Source organism: Nerophis lumbriciformis, linkage group LG16 (assembly GCF_033978685.3).
Source record: "Nerophis lumbriciformis linkage group LG16, RoL_Nlum_v2.1, whole genome shotgun sequence".
NCBI classification, from domain to species: domain Eukaryota; kingdom Metazoa; phylum Chordata; class Actinopteri; order Syngnathiformes; family Syngnathidae; genus Nerophis; species Nerophis lumbriciformis.
Window position 1 is genome coordinate 14,091,265 of NC_084563.2, and position 18,334 is coordinate 14,109,598.

At 38.5% G+C, this 18,334-nt stretch overlaps 1 protein-coding gene across 1 annotated transcript; it reads left to right on the top strand.

The window, feature by feature from the left end:
• Nucleotides 1-563: 563 nt before the first annotated feature.
• On the top strand, nt 564-11,112 carry c1galt1c1 (C1GALT1-specific chaperone 1). Its single transcript, XM_061976661.1, has 2 exons — nt 564-734; nt 9,425-11,112. The coding sequence occupies exon 2, from the start codon at nt 9,435-9,437 to the stop codon at nt 10,389-10,391; it is 957 nt and encodes a 318-aa protein (XP_061832645.1). The 5' UTR covers nt 564-734; nt 9,425-9,434; the 3' UTR covers nt 10,392-11,112.
• The last annotated feature ends 7,222 nt before the right edge of the window (nt 11,113-18,334 follow it).

Consider the following 18,334-nt stretch of genomic DNA (forward strand, 5'->3'; position numbering starts at 1 on the left):
TATTTTATGTTATTTATTTGAAATTAAATCTGCATTATGAACATAATCATTTTAATAATAATAAAAATACAGATACAAATATGTGGCTATATTGTGAGCTACTTTTCTAAAAAAAACTTTATTTTGTTCAACGTAGCCGAACAGGAAATAATGCTTCATTGCTTTTATTGTGAAGGCCAAAAATCTGTTGTTTGTCTCGCTCTTTGTGACGGAGAAAAACATTTGTCTATTTTTATTTTATTTTTATTTTTTTTTACATAGAAGCAAATAAGGAATAATGATCAAAAAACAATTGTCTATCGACTCGTCCTTCAGGTTAAACTTTCATCACACATGCAATCATCTTTTAAAAAAAAATAAAATAAAAAAAACACACAACATGAAAAAATAATAATAATAAAAAAATCAGAATATGCAAAAGTGCAAAAAGTAATAAAAAAAAAAAAAAGAAAAGTAAACGATAAAAACTTCTGAATTATTTATATGGATACGATCGATAGCTAGCAAAAAATCCTACATATTTTGACTTAAACTATCCGAACGTAACCCACGCAGATCACGTGACGACCCGACAATGGCGGAAGTAGGTACAATGTGAGCCAGCCATGCACTTTATCTCCAACTAATCTCGTCTGCTGCTGCTAATATCTGCCCAGACTGGACTATTGGGAGCTGAAAGACCAAACTAAGCCGGAGCAGCACCTGGCCGAGGACCGTCGCCCTCGCTCCACACAGTATGACACATTTATCTCACTAAATAGGCACCGAGTGACAGCATGCTAACTGTTAGCTTGCAAGCTACGGCGACGTTTGTCGTTATTAAGTTTGCAAACTTATTTCACGAATACGTCGATAATGTCTCCTTTCAACTTTTAGACGTTCGAGTAAATGTCTTGGGTCGAATGGACGTCAATTGCGACACTTTTAATGTGTTGATTCGTGTCATTATATTTTACAATGGCGCTGCCCAAACTCAGCTTTATGGTGTCATGTTTAATGGTTAGGGTGTATGTGTTTCAGACCTGTTTAAACACCTCACATTAATGGTTAGGATGTATGAGTTTCAGACCTGTTTAAACACCTCACATTAATGGTTAGGATGTATGAGTTTCAGACCTGTTTATACACCTCACATTAATGGTTAGGATGTATGAGTTTCAGACCTGTTTAAACACCTCACATTAATGGTTAGGATGTATGAGTTTCAGACCTGTTTAAACACCTCACATTAATGGTTAGGATGTATGAGTTTCAGACCTGTTTAAACACCTCACATTAATGGTTAGGATGTATGAGTTTCAGACCTGTTTAAACACCTCACATTAATGGTTAGGATGTATGAGTTTCAGACCTGTTTATACACCTCACATTAATGGTTAGGATGTATGAGTTTCAGACCTGTTTAAACACCTCACATTAATGGTTAGGATGTATGAGTTTCAGACCTGTTTAAACACCTCACATTAATGGTTAGGATGTATGAGTTTCAGACCTGTTTAAACACCTCACATTAATGGTTAGGATGTATGAGTTTCAGACCTGTTTAAACACCTCACATTAATGGTTAGGATGTATGAGTTTCAGACCTGTTTAAACACTTCACATTAATGGTTAGGATGTATGAGTTTCAGACCTGTTTAAACACTTCACATTAATGGTTAGGATGTATGAGTTTCAGACCTGTTTAAACACCTCACATTAATGGTTAGGATGTATGAGTTTCAGACCTGTTTAAACACCTCACATTAATGGTTAGGATGTATGTGTTTCAGACCTGTTTAAACACCTCACATTAATGGTTAGGATGTATGAGTTTCAGACCTGTTTAAACACCTCACATTAATGGTTAGGATGTATGAGTTTCAGACCTGTTTAAACACCTCACATTAAAGGACGACGTATGGTTACATTTGCACATTTCCACACACATATATATATATATATATATATATATATATATATATATGTATATAATAAACCTGTTGTGATCACAATATAACACATATTTACAGTGTTGGCCCGAATGGACGAGGATTTTGTCACTTAAACATTTAACATACTTGGTCAGTTAATGTAACACATTAGTATAGAAAACATTTGGCTCTACCAACATAAGAATACAGTAGCATAGTAGGCCTACGTGTTCATTAAAAACAACGGCAAGGTTTTTTTTAACAAGTATATTTGATAGTTTTGGCCACTGCAACATTACACAGTTTGAATCTCGAAAAATAAAACACTTTACTATAATTAAGTGATTATTTGGTGCAGGGCTGGGCGATATGGCCTTTTATTAATATCTCGATATTTTTAGGCCTTGCCACGATACACGATATATATCTCGATATTTTGCCTTAGCCTTGAATTAACACTTGATGCATATAATCACACCAGTGTGATGATTCTATGTGTCTACATTAAAAAATAATAATAAAAAAAATAATTCTTGTTCATACTGCATTAATTGCTCATTCTAAACTTTCATGCAGGGAGGGAATTCACAACTAATTCAATTTACCAAAACTGTATTTATTAAACAGTAAGGGTGTAACGGTACACAAAAATTTCGGTTCGGTACGTACCTCGGTTTAGAGGTCACGTTTCGCTTCATTTTCGTTACAGTAAGAAAACAACAAAATATAAATTTTTTGGTTATTTATTTAACAAATTTGTAAACAATGGTTTTATCCTTTTAACATTGGGAACACTAAAATAATGCTGCCCAAAAATAGAAATAACTCTGTGTGTGTGATGGATGTGAGCCACCACTAGTCTGATCAGTGCAACAGCAGGTAGTCATGAATGCTAAGGATAATAACAACATACAAATACACACAGGGTCGATTGCCAGGGTTAATGTGGCCAACATATATCAAATAAAAACTAAATAAGATAAGCCTCAGAATGGTTTCTCAACAAAAACCTTTCTACATATAAAGGGCTTTTTTTGATTGATTGAATGATTGATTGAGACTTTTATTAGTAGATTGCACAGTACAGTACATATTCCGTACAATTGACCACTAAATGGTAACACCCGAATAAGTTTTTAAACTTGTTTAAGTCGGGGTCCACGTCAATCAACATTAAACTGCCTCAAGTTGTTGCTCAGATTAAATGAAATGACAAAACTTTTCTTCTACATACAAAAAGTGCAACATTAAACAGTTTCAAGTCAACTCACCTCCGAACCGAACCGAAACCCCCGTACCGAAACGGTTCAATACAAATACACGTACCGTTACATCCTTATTAAGCTATCAGTGCACTTTTGTGCATGATGTTACTAAGATGACATATCAAAACAACACTAAATTAAAGTGCACTTTTTGTACAGAACGCCACTACAATAGTTTAAAACAAATAAAGTGCACTTATGTGCATGATGTCACACAAGATATTTAAATAACTGTCTAATAAAAATGAGCTGCATAATAGGAAATCAAAGAGTGTATGTCCTTCGCTATGTGGTATCTCCTTCTGTTGACACTTTTTTTCATACGGTGTTGATCTGGAAATGGTTGCTTGGACATTTTATTGGGTGTGGCACCGACCAGATATGTTGACACACTGTAAAAAAAAAAAAAAAAGTTGAGAAAACGCAAATTTTCAGGGCAACATGATGCAACAAGATTTTTGCGTTTTCTCAACTTTTGACTACTGCTGGCCAGACACTGTTTTGGTAGTTAAACATAGTGAAACCTTATTTCTGAGTCTGACTAACTTGAAAACTATAATTATTTTTTACAGTGTACCAAAACAGTGTCTGGCCAGTAGTAGTCAAAAGTTGAGAAAACGCAAAAATCTTGTTGCATCATGTTGCCTTGAAAATTTGCGTTTTCTCAACTTTCTTTTTTTTACAGTGCATGCGGAGTTTCAAGCACTCTTCATTCTCTAGCGTTCGACTTTTGAAATTATGCTACAAATTAGCAATAATTCTACTTTTTGTAGCAACGCTTTTGCCGCATACTTGACATGTTACGGTTGTCTATTCAACATCTTCCCACTTGAAGCCAAACAACCGCCAGACGATGGACCCCCTGCTGTTTTTCTTGGGAATGAATTATCCTCCCTTCATTTGTTACCAGATTCACACCTTATTTCTCTCGTATTACCACTCGCTCCGCTAGCATCACAGCTAACGTTACCATGTCTCTACCTCTCTGCTCGGCGAGGGCGTGTGACGTTGCACGCGCGACAGTATGTGACGTATGTAAGAAGGTGTGCTTGTTTTGTCACTGTGAGAAGGAAAGACAAGAAAGAGAGTGAGAAAAGCCTGCAGTGTAATGCCTGCAGCTAAAAGCAACTGTGTAAGAACGTATACTCGAATATCACGATATAGTCATTTTCTATATCGCACAGAGACAACAGTGGAACCCTTAAAGGGTTCGTGAATCGAAAATGTTGTATGGATAAGCAAATTTTAACAAGAATTCTGTGTTCCAGCCTTGACAAAAGTCTTAAATTTAGTTAAGGTTTATACACTTTGAACACAACAAAGTGTAGTATATCAAACAAACATCATAAACTATCTCTTTTATTACAAGCCAAAAAAACAACAATTACAAGCTCAACTGTGCTGTATACGCTGCTCTGCCAACACAGAAGTCCCTTTGGTGCACTCACAAAAGATCAGAAATCACAAAAATCCTTAACGTTAGCAACTATATTGCTACAATGATTAACATGTTTAAAAGTAAAATCCTCTTATAGTACATTAACATGGTGGAGGATCAGCTCACGAGAGGAGAGAAATGAGCAGACAGAGGGAGAGAGGGCCGCTGAACGAGAGGTAGTCTTTTCATCATCATAAAAAACTTGCTGTGATACAAAGCCGGCTTCCTTAATCTCTTGTATACGAGCAAGCACAATGAATGTAGTGTTCGTACACAAAGACATGGTTCGCACACAGAGGCATATTTGGCTTGTTCTAATAGCTCGGAAACTGAAAAGTTTGCAAATACAGTGGTTCGTGAATCGAGGCTCGCCTGTTTAAGTTCTTACGGCTTGTTTTTAATGAATAGGTAGCAACAAGCAGTGGAGTATCAAATGTTTAATCGGTCGTGAGTCACAATGGAAAACATGTCTCCAATGTCAGTACCTGCTTTACCGGTAAAACAACAAACAGACTTGCTTTCATGTTTGGAACACATTCCTTTTGTTCAAAGAAACTTAAAGTACTTGACAAAGTATTAGTGATTCTGTTATTATGTCCACTTGAACAGCAGACTGGACTGGAAGGACAACTGCCAAGCTGTTTACAAGAAGGGCATGAGCAGACTCTCTTTCCTGAGTAAGCTTAGGTCCTTTAATGTGTGCAGCAAGCTGTTGGAGATATTTTATCAGTCTGTTGTGGCCAGTGCACTGTACTTTGCAGTGGTTTGTTGGGGGAGCAGCACCAGCAAAATGGACTCAAACCGGATTGATAAACTGATCCGGAAAGCCGGCCAAACTATTGGCACGCAGTTGGAGGCGTTTGTGTCAGTGAGGGACAGGAGGAGGACACTGGACAAACTGCTGGCCATCATGGACAATCCTGCCCACCCACTCCACCTGACAATTAAGGGACAGCGGAGCTCATACTCCAACAGGCTCCTTCAACTTCCTTCCCGCACTGTGCGATTCAAGAACTCCTTCATTCCACACTCCATCCAGCTGTATAATCACTCGCCATACAGCAATAGATGACATCTGCCTATTACCTGACACCTGACATGTTAGCTACTTCTCTTTGTTTATAATGTCTATTTTCTTTTTCCTGCTGGATCTACTCTCTATTTTATGCTGCTGCTGTCACATATACTGTAATATTGTACATGTGTTGTATATATTGTATATTGTATATATGTTATAGACATAATATAATATCTGTATATATATTATTCTGTACACATATGTATATATTCGTATATATGTTAGATTTTTTATCGTTATATTAGCCTATTTATACCTGCATTGTCCTTTCTATCCTTACACTTTCCATCATTGTAACTGAGCTACTGTGTTGAACAAAAGCATTTGTGGATCATTAAAGTTTGTCTAAGTCTAATACAGTAAGTGCTAACACAGACAAACTATTTATAGCGGCTGGGCGATTATAGGATCATGATCGCAATTAATTTGAGTTTGATCCCGGTGATCAGCCGTTAGCATATTTCCTCAAACAAACAAGGCGAATATGTCTGTTAGAAGTTACCGCAGTAGGGAAGCAACAATGCTGCTACACGGAACAATCCCCCTTTCTTGACCGTGATCCTGTGTGTGTGAGTTTGTGTAGGTTTGTGTGAAAGTGTTTGTGTCTATGACCATCTCCTTCCACCGTCGCGAAAGTCAGTCTCCTCACGACGTAATTAATGTTCAATCAGCGTTGTGCCTCTTCCTCCTTACACAGCTGGAAGTGCAGCCCTGAAGAACAAAATAAAGAAATATGACTAACACTAGTATAGAAGTTGAAACAACATTTAAAAGGAGCAGCGACTTTACTTTCACTATCTGCTGCAGCTCACCAGTAATCCTGCCCTGAATGCGGACTTGCAGGCACTCAGAACGTCTATGTGACTGTATTGGTCCCAACTGGGAGAATCAACACACCCATTAATTTTATCAGAAAATGCATTTTTTATACCTAAATAATTTTAACCAGACTTTTTGTTTGTCTGCAAAGATTCCACTTAGGGCTGGGCGATATATCGATATACTCGATATATCGCGGGTTTGTCTCTGTGCGATATAGAAAATTACTATATCGTGATATTCGAGTATACGTTCTCACGCAGCTGCTTTTAGCTGCGGGCATTACACTACAGGCTCTTCTCACTCTTTCTTGTCTGTCCTTCTCACAGATAGCAAGCGCACCTTCTTACATACGTCACATACGTATACGCCTTCACGGAGCAGAGAGGTAGCAGCATGGGTAACGTGATGCTAGCGGTAATACAAGAGAAAGAAGGTGCGAATCTGGTAACAAACGAAGGAAGAATTAATTCCCAAGAAAAACAGCAGGGGGTCCATCGTCTGACGGTGGTTTGGCTTCAAGTGGGAATATGTCGAACAGACAACCGTAATTTGTCAAGTGTGGGGAAAAAGCATTGCTACAAAAAGTAGCATTACTGCTAATATGTAGCATCATTTGAAAAGTCACCCGCTAGAGAATGAAGAGTGCTTACTCCACATGTCAACATCTCCGTTCGGTGCCACACGCCCACACCATCAAAATGCAGAGGCAAACATTTCCAGATCAACACCGTATGAAAAAAATAGTCAACAACAGAAGGAGATAACGTCCACAGGAACCTACCACATCGTGAAGGACATAAACAATTTTATTTCCTATTATGCAGCTAATTTTTATTTGACACTTATTGAAATATCTTGTGTGACATCATGCAAAAAAGTGCACTTTATTTGTTTTAAACTATTGTAGTGGCGTTCTGTACAAAAGGAGCACTTTAATTTAGTGTTGTTTTGATATGTCTTAGTGACATCATGCACAAAAGTGCATTAATAGCTTGTTTTAAAATGACTGACAGTTTTGCACTTTCTGTTTTGGAAATGACATGAATGTTTGTGCCACTACTTAATAACAGTTTTGGTAAATTGACTTAGTTGTGATTTCCCTCTCTGCATGAAAGTTTAAAATGAGCATATATTAATGCAGTATGAACAAGAATGTTTTAATGTAGACACATAGAATCATACTGCTGTGATTATATGCATCAAGTGTTCATTCAAGGCTAAGGCAAAATATCGAGATATATATCGTGTATCGCGACATGGCCTAAAAATATCGAGGTATTAAAAAAAGGCCATATCGCCCAGCCCTAATTCCACTCCTGATATGTAACATGTACTAAAAAACTCTGCAGACATAGTTATTTTTGTTTGTGCATTAAAAAAAACATGTTGTTCGTGAAATAATCATTAAAGTTGTTAAATGTGTTGGTACACAATATTTTACTGCACCTCAAATTCAAACTGCACTTAAAACAAATGCAATTGGTGCCTTTTGGTGTCCTTCAGTATGTTTCATTTTTTCACGGGGACTATACAATAAAATATTTCTTACATGAACAAAAAACTAAGTACGGTATGCATTTTTTCCCCCCGTATTGAGCGCAGTAAGTGCAACCAGTCTCCATTGAGTGCACCTTTAGCTGTAAAAAGAAAATGGAAAAAGTGCTTCTAAAATGCCCATAAAAAGTGGTAGATGTCTCCCACTTGCATCACAACATGGACGTGCAGTAAAGAAGAGTGATGCCCCTTACTATACATACAGATTCTTCATTTAAATGAGATTGTCTGCACCACTTAAATTGCACACGCAATGTTAGTAGATCACACGCAACACGTCCACTAATAGTACACGCTAGAGTTGTACGGTATACCGGTATTAGTATAGTACTGTGATACTAATGAATCCTATTCGGTACTATACCGCCTCTGAAAATACCGGTCCGCATATCTAGTCAATACTACTATGATTACATCAATTTTTTTTTATTTTTAAGTTATATTATGTTTATAAAGTCAGGAAATATGTCCCTGGACACATGAGGACTTTGAATATGACCAATGTATGATCCTGTAACTTCTTGGTATCGGATTGATACCCAAATTTGTGGTATCATCCAAAACTAATGTAAAGTATCGAACAACAGAAGAATAAGTGATTATTACATTTTAACAGAAGTGTAGATAGAACACATTAAAACAGAAAGTAAGCAGATATTAACAGTAAATGAACAAGTAGATTAATAATTCATTTTCTACCACTTGTCCTTAATAATGTTGACAAAATAATAGAATGACACAATATGTTACTGCATATGTCAGCAGCTAAATTAGGAGCCTTGGTTTGCTTACTTACTAATAAAAGAGATGTTGTCTTGTATGTTCACTATTTCATTTAAGGACAAACTTGCAATAATAAACATGTTTAATGTACTCTAAGATTTTTTGTTAAAATAAAGCCAATAATGCAATTTTTTTGTGGTCCCCTTTATTTAGAAAGTATCGAAAAGTATTGAAATCATTTTGGTACCGGTACCAAAATATTGGTATCCGGACAAGACTCGTACACGCTATTTTATAGATTGCACACGCTGTTTACTGCGTGGTTTTTGGATCTTAGTAAATCAGGCCCTAAATATCCATCCATCCATTTTCTACCGCTTATTCCCTTCGGGGTCGCGGGGGGCGCTGGAGCCTATCTCAGCTACAATCGGCCGGAAGGCGGGGTACACCCTGGACAAGTCGCCACCTCATCGCAGGGCCAACACAGATAGACAACATTCACACTCACATCCACACACTAGGGCCAATTTAGTGTTGCCAATCATGAGAAATGTATTTTAGTTCATGGTGTGTGAAATACAGGGAGTGACAATACAACCTTCAGTTAGTGTCTTCTTCTTCTTCTGTGCAGACCAGCCAAGATGTTGTCCGAAGGTGGCTCTTTTGTGAAGGGGATGGCCTTGGGAGCGGTCTTCAGCCTGACGCTGGCCATCCTCGGTAGTTTCAGCCCCAGGGCCCAGTCTGTGTCGGAGAACCACCATCACCACCATCACGTCCAGGCGGCGAGCAACGACGAGCTCAAGCGCCTCTCGGACCCGGATGCTCAGGAATTGAACTACCAAGTCCGTGTGTACTGCGTCATCATGGTCCAGCCCAAGACTCTGGTCCACTGGGCCGCCGCCGTGGACACGTGGAGCAAACACTGCGACAAAGCCGTGTTTTACACCTCGGAGTCCTCCAAGGCCCTGGAGGCGGTGGACCTGAATGAAAAAGACGACTGGGCGAGGTTGCAAAAAGCTCTGAAGCACGCCTACGAGAACGCCGGAGATCTGCGCTGGTTCTTCATAGCGCAGCCCACCACCTTCGCCATCATCGAGAACCTCAAGTACCTGCTGCTCACCAAGGACCCCGGCGAGCCCTTCTACATCGGCAACGCCGTCAAGTCCGGCGAGCTGGACTACGTGGCGTACGACAGCGGCATCGCCCTCAGCTACGAGGCTCTCAAAAGGCTGGTGCAGGTTTTCCAAGATCAAGACAAGTGTCCCCAGACCAGGCAAGGCCTGTGGCTCCTGAGCGAGGACAAGCAGCTGGCCGTGTGCCTCAGGTACACCGGCGTGTTCGCCGAAAACGGCGAGGACATGCACGGCAAGGGCCTGTTCAACAGCAAGAGCGTGGAGACGTTGATCAAGGAGAGCATGAAGAACAACCCCAACAACGTGGTGGAAGGCTGCTGCTCCGACATGGCCGTCACCTTCGGCGGGATGACGCCCAATCAGATGCAGGTGATGATGTACGGCGTCTACAGACTGCGTTCTTTTGGCCACGATTTCTACGACTGGTTGACGTTTGACCCTCCGGAGGGTTCCGAAAACGACTAGATCTTGGCTTTTAATACTAGCTCCTTGTATAGGAAGATGGTTTTCTAATGTGGACTTATCTAATTGGATCTTTACTGGGGGGGTTTAGATTTTTACAAGTTTTCTACCTTTTGCACTCTTTGCTCCCGGTTCCTGTGGTGGTAACAGTCCAAGGGCACACCGTCCTTTTCAATGAAGACAACAATGTGACTTGCGCTTAGGCTACGGCTTTTTTTTATGTATTTCCGTCCTTGTGTGATCCTAAAGCTGAACCTTTGTGTAGACGTACCAAATATTATGTCACGTTTTACTCGTTTTCTGGCCTAATTTAACAAAAAGAGGGTTCTGCTCTGGAAGGTCACAGATAGCAAAGGGAAGTTTCCTGGTACTGATTGGGGACAGTGTCTTATACAGAAGGTAACACTGTATTTTTGCCTCATTACTGTGAGAATCCTGCATGTGGCGAAAGCATTAAGGAGTAGGACTATCCAGGACAAGCTGCAGTGTGCTCAAACAAGCAGCATCTGTGAGCAAATATCGCTTTCTCTGTGGGAAAGGGTCGGTAATGCTTTCTTTTACCACACTAAGTGAAGGAAAAGTCCAAAATACAGTGTTGCTACTGTTGAATCTCTTTTTTTGTATGTTTGTGTGGAATCATCCTTACTGGATAACCTGTACTTGAAAATGACAATTATTTAAGAAATTTAATAAAAGTGGGAAAACATGCCAAGTCAAATATGAATTGCATGCGTCACAAAAGGTGGAGTTTATTGCTGTGCAAATCTTGTTTGTCCACATTCGCTTTTGCTCTAACTCAGGCTTGTCCAAAGTGCATTTGCAGACCACAGCTGATTTTGTAGCAGCCAACTTAAAAAAACTACCATAAAAATTGGAATTAAAGAGCAAACGGGTGTAATGTGACGGGAAAATGTTGCAATATTGACACATGACACAAAGTTGCCATTTGGGCAATTTGTTTAACTTGAAAACCGTCATTGCTGAAAAAATACAAACTAATCGACGGATAGATCTGAAGTTGATCTACAGCAGGTGTGTCAAACTCGTTTTCACTGAGGGCCACATCGCAGTTATGTGGCCCTCAGAGGGCCATTTGCAACCGTGAATAATTCATGAAAATAAATGTACAGGGATTCAGCTCATTTTTATACAGTTGTTGGCCCTGCGATGAGGTGTTGACATGTCCGGGGTGTATGTGCAGCTGGGATAGGCTCCAGCATCCCCCGCAACCCTGAAGGGACAAGCAGTAGAAAAATGTTAAAAAATAAAAATCTTAAACTGTCAGCTCGGTTACCAAAATGTTTTTAATCAAATTTAAGGTTTTTTTTCATCATATTACTTTAAATGGTAAAACAGTATTAGTTTTTTTTACGGTAGAATTCTGGCAACTGAGCTGGCAGTTTTTTACCGTAAAATCTATTGTCATTTTTAAAGTGTACAATTTGATGTAAAACTTGCTCTGATATAAGTCAAACAGATATTTATCATTATTTGTATTTTAACTAAAAAAAAAAAAACGTTTGAAATGTGTATATATGTTGTATTATTAGATAATAAAGTTGAAAATACATGCAATTGCATGCAGTAAGTGTTTTTTTCTGTCAAAATGGAAAGAAGAATACGTTTTGTCAGAAAAGATAAAAATACTTCTATGATGAGTATAATTTCAAAGTTTTGGCGGGCCAGATCTGGCTGCCGGGCGTTGAGTTTGACACGTGTGGTCAAATTTAAGCGTTGAAAGCTAAAATAATATATTTTAATATAGGACTCATTTTCAACACTTTTATGAGTGGGGGCCTTTTGGAGCGCCAATATCTTTAGTCTGATATTTTTTGGTCATTCATAAATAATTTTGACTAAAAAGCAATGTTATGAATTATTGACCTATTTAAATCTGCAATGACCTGAAATCTATAGTGCATATTTTGTGTTTTTGCCACGAAATAACGCTACAAAAAAGGGCATAAAAAAACAAGATAAACACCTTGTCGAAACAGATCTGAAGTTGATCTATAGTTTAAGTGTTGAAAGTTTAAAAAAATAACCGGTATGACTTATATAAAAAATATGTATGTTAACCATTTTGGGCTTTTGAAATGTTTCCTTGCTCAAATGTGGGTTGCGATCAGGTGGTGATGTGATTTGTGCAGGCTTTGGAGGCACTCATGATTAAGGGCTATTCAAATAAACATTGATCGGTTGATTAACACTTAAATGACTGAGACCCTTTTGGGTCCCGAAGACCTTTAACAGTCACCAAAATTGAGGGGAGCCCCAATGTTTGTTTTTTCGAGAACTCTATCTTAAATCTTATCTGTACTGTAAAGTTCAAATTTGAATGACAAATGTGAATGACTATAAAAAGGAAGTCTAAATGTAAATGCTGATATCCTGTGTTTGTCTACGTCTGTGTCGGACTATCGTGCACTTTATCCATTTTCACTGTAACTCTGCACTTGTCCACCATATTTCTTAAATGAAATAGGGGAGTGGGCTAGGAGGACATACAAGTTAGCAGCCCTATAATGGCAATGTGAGTTACAGTGCTAAAAGTCATCAACATGCTTAGCTCGTTTGCAAAAAGGGAAACCTGATCCAACTGACAGGTGTCATGTCTGTGGCTGACTGGTGGGTTCGTTGGAAGAGCTCCTGAATGTTTTAAGATGTGTAGTGAAGCCTCTTGATTTACAATGTGGTAAGCATATACAGAGGGTGGCATGGAGTGGGTCAGAGGCGGTATGAAATCCATGAAAACATCAAAAGTGAGCGTCTTCTTTTACGATTCTTGCTGCCTAAAATGTGTGAAATTGTTGCAGCCTTTTCAGAACGTTGTGATAAATTTGAGGTTTATATTTTTTTCAATGACATTGAATCAACTTGTTATTTCATGAATTTCTAGTCTAGGTTTTAAGTGTTCATTGTAACCCAAACCTCAAAGAGCAGATTTCAACGAACATGTGAAAACAAATCCTAGACACTAGATGGCAGTAAAAGCACATACTACAAACATATTGTCAAATTACTATATGGTTTTTATTCACTATAACTAGTAGTAATAATTATAATTACAGCAATAAACACCACCAAAGGCTTTCTTACTGTCTGCACTAAACATTCTATGTGTATGTTATATGCTTGAAAATGTTTGTCAATTTTTAACATTCATTTATGTTACAAAACCCCAAACCAGTGAAGTTGGCACGTTGTGTAAATGGTAAATAAAAACGGAATACAATGATTTGAGAATCCTTTTCAACTTATATTCAATTGAATAGACTACAAAGACAAGATATTTAATGTTCGAACAGGTAAACTTTATTTTTTGCAAATATTAGCTCATTTGGAATTTGATGCCTGCAATATATTTTAAAAAAAAAGCTGGCACAAGTGGCAAAAAAGACTGATAAAGTTGAGGAATGCTCATCAAACACTTATTTGGGAACAGGTGGGTGCCATGATTGGGTATAAAAGCAGCTTCCATGAAATTCACAAACAAGGATGGGGCGGGGGTCACCACTCTGTGAATAAATGCATGAGCAAATTGTCGGAACAGTTTAAGAACACCATTTCTCAACGAGCTATTGCAAGGAATTTAGGGATTTCACCATCTACAGTCCGTAATATCATCAAAAGTTTCAGAGACTCTGGAGAAATCACTGCACGTAAGCGGCTAAGGCCATGACCTTCAATTCCTCAGGCAGTACTGCATCAAAAAGCGACATAAGTGTGTAAAGGATAACACAACTTGGGCTCAAGAACACTTCAGAAAACCACTGTCAGTAACTACAGTTGGTCGCTACATCTGTAAGTGCAAGTTAAAACTACTATGCAAAGCCAAAGCCATTTATCAACAACACCCAGAAATACTGCCCGCTTCACTAGGCCCGAGCTCATCTAAGATGGACTGATGCAAAGTGTAAAAGTGTTCTAATGAGTCCACATTTCAAATTGTTTTTGGAAACTGTGTATGTTGTGTCCTCCGGACCAAAGAGGAAAAGAACCATCTGGATTGTTCAAGGCGCAAAGTTCAAAAGTCAGCATCTGTGATGGTATGGGGGTGTATTAGTGCCCAAGGCATGGGTAACTTACACATCTGTGAAGGCACCATTAAATGCTGAAAGGTACATACAGGTTTTGGAGCAACATATGTTGCCATCCAAGCATGGACGCCACTGCTTTTTTCAGCTAGATAATGCCAAGCCACGTTTTACACAAAGCGTGGCTTCATAGTAAAAGAGTGCGGGTACTAAACGGGCCTGCCTGTAGTCCAGACCTGTCTCCCATTGAAAATGTGTGGCGCAATATGAAGCCTGAAATACCACAATGGAGACCCCGGACTGTTGAAAAACTTAAGCTGTACATCAAGCAAGAATGGGAAAGAATTCCACCTGAAAAGCTTCAAAAATGTGTCTCCTCAGTTCCCAAACGTTTACTGAGTGTTGTTAAAAGGAAAGGCCATGTAACACAGTGGTGAACATACCCCTGTGCCAACTTTTTTGCAATGTGTTGCTGCCATTAAATTCTAAGTTAATGATTATTTTCCAAAAAAAATGTGTTTCTCAGTTCGAACATTAAATATCTTGTCTTTGCAGTCTATTCAATTGAATATAAGTTGAAAAAGATTTGCAAATCATTGTATTCTGTTTATATTTACAAATTACTCAACATGCCAACTTCACTGGTTTTGGGTTTTGTGGAAATAGATATACAGTGTTAATGTTTGTTGGTAAATGAGAGATTACCATCGCACTTCAACATCTCTAACATGTAAATGCTGCCTCTTTGCTGGGTCAGCATTGCAAATGAAAATGTTTAATTGTCATAAACTGAATAAATAAAGATTAAATATATCACAATACATGTAAACTAGGAAGTAAGTGTTTATATACTACATTACCCAGAAGGCTCAGTGCTGTAGACAGGAACCAGGAGGAGGTCTAATGCTGCGTTCCATTTACCTGAGAAGTGGGAAGTCGGAGCTGGGAATGACGTCACAGCAGAGTTGTGAGCGTTGCAGTTACGATGTCGGAAACCAAGATGGCCACATCCACGGACGCTATTTTCTGCGCTTGCCTTGTCTGAATATACACAACTTATGGGAAAACATGTAGTCTTTCTGCAACCTTTAAACACGGTTGATGAAGAGGAAACACAGACGCTACTGCAAGCTATGTACAGCATATACACCACATGTAATAAACCCAAACAACCTTCCCTAGTCATGGTGCAAAAATAAAAAAAGCAACTAACAAATGTCAACACACATGGTCACACAACACAAACTGCTCACTGAACATTGTGGATATTATGAAAACAAATCCAAACACCAAAAAATGATTCTAAATTACACCCATTTAAATCCATTAGAGAGCATGATGGAAAAAATTTAAAACGCTCTCTCCATGTTTGGCACATTTTAGCTGCTTGATATATCTGATTAATTACAAAACTTTGAAGAGGTTGTCACAGAACAAGGTAGGAGTCCAACTTTGACATACTCTTAATATCCAACGATATGAGTTATATATCCATTGTATTAATTAATGATATAAAAAAAATCTTTAAAACTGTCAGCTCGGTTACTAAAATGTTTTTAATCAAATTTAAGGTGTTTTTTCATCAAAAAACAGTATTAGTTTTTTTACGGTAGAATTCTGGCAACTGAGCTGGCAGTTTTTTACCGTAAAATCTATTGTCATTTTTTAAATGTACAATTTGATGTAAAACTTGCTCTGATATAAGTCAAGCAGATATTTATCATTATTTGTATTTTAACTAAAAAAGAAAAACACGTTTGAAATGTGTATATATGTTGCATTATTAGATAATAAAGTTGAAAATATATGCAATTGCATGCAGTACGTGCTTTTTTTCTGTCAAAATGGAAAGAAGAATACGTTTTGTCCGAAAAGATAAAAATACTTCTATGATGAGTATAATTTCAAAGTTTTGGCGGGCCACATTAAATGATGTGGTGGGCCAGATCTGGCTGCCGGGCGTTGAGTTTGACACGTGTGGTCAAATTTAAGCGTTTAAAAAAATAACCGGTATGACTTATATAAAAAATATGTATGTTAACCATTTTGGGCTTTTGAAATGTTTCCTTGCTCAAATGTGGGTTGTGATCAGGTGGTGATGTGATTTGTGCAGGCCTTGGAGGCACTCATGATTAAGGGCTATTCAAATAAACATTGATCGATTGATTAACACTTAAATGACTGAGACCCTTTTGGGTCCCCGAGACCTTTAACAGTCACCAAAATTGAGGGGAGCCCCAATGTTTGTTTTTTCGAGAACTCTTATCTTAAATCTTATCTGTAGTGTAAAGTTCAAATTTGAATGACAAATGTGAATGACTATAAAAAGGAAGTCTAAGTCTAAATGCTGATAGCTGTGTTTGTCTACGTCTGTGTCGGACTATCGTGCACTTTATCAATTTTCACTGTAGCTCTGCACTTGTCCACCATATTTCTTAAATGAAACAGGGGAGTGGGCTAGGAGGACACACAAGTTAGCAGCCCTACAATGGCAATGTGAGTTACAGTGCTAAAAGTCAACATCATGCTTAGCTCGTTTGCAAAAAGGGAAACCTGATCCAACTGACAGGTATCATGTCTGTGGCTGACTGGTGGGTTCTTTGGAAGAGCTCCTGAATGTGTTTTAAGATGTGTAGTGAAGCCTCTTGATTTACAATGTGGTGGGCATATACAGAGGGTGGCATGGAGTGGGTCAGAGGCGGTATGAAATCCATGAAAACTTCAAAAGTGAGCCTCTTCTTTTAGGATTTCTTGCTGCCTAAATGTGTGAAATCGTTGCAGCCTTTTCAGAACGTTGTGATAAATTTGAGGTTTATATTTTTTCAATGATATTGAATTAACTTGTGATTTCATGAATTTGTAGTCTAGGTTTTAAGTGTTCATTGTAACCCTAACCTCAAAGAGCAGATTTCAACAAACATGTGAAAAGAAATCCTAGACACTAGATGGCAGTAAAAGCACATACTACAAACATATTGTCAAATTACTATACGGTTATTATTCACTATAACTAGTAGTAATAATGATAATTACAGCAATAAACACCACCAAAGGCTTCCTTATTGTCTGCACTAAACATTCTATGTGTATGTTGTATGCTTGAAAATGTTTGTTAATTTTGTCAATATATTATGTACACTCATACATATATGCGTAGCTACTTTACATGCAGTCGGCTTTCGTCCCCCGGCCAAATTTTTTTTAGCCCAACGTAGCCCCCCAAGCCAAAATGTTTGGCCACCCCTGAATCTACATCAACAATATGATTTGCCTGAGTGCATACTTGCCAACCTTGAGACCTCCGAATTCAGAAGATGGGGGGGGCGGTGTTGGGGGCGTGGTTGGGTGGGCGGAGTTGAGGTGCAGGCAGCATACCCCTTCCCCTTCGAGCAGTCCTGGATGAAATGAAATTATTTTTTCCAATCATTTTGGAACTTGCAAGCGTACTTCTTCTTCTTCTTACTTGTCGTCGCCATTCGTTCATCTGCTCCGTCTCCTTCTTGTTGTGTGTGCAGTTGTGCTCCAAAAGCCGTAGATGTTATTGTAGTGTCCCGGAAGAGTTAGTGCCGCAAGTAGTTCTGGGTATTTGTTCTGTTGTGTTACGGTGCGGATGTTCTCCCGAAATGTGTTTTGTCATTCTTGTTTTGTGTGGATTCACGGTGTGGCGCATATTTGTAACAGTGTTAAAGTTGTTTATACGGCCACCGTCAGTGTGACATGTATGACTGTTGCCCAAGTATGAATTGCATTCACTTGTGTGTGTGTGTGTGCTTAAAATTAACGTTATCATTAAACAAGTCAAAAGATCATACAACTTTTCAGCATTTCTTGACATCTTCGAGTAAAGACCATTGTTAAACCCGTCCAACGCTACATTATTATGTGACTGTGCCGTCAGGCTGTTTATAT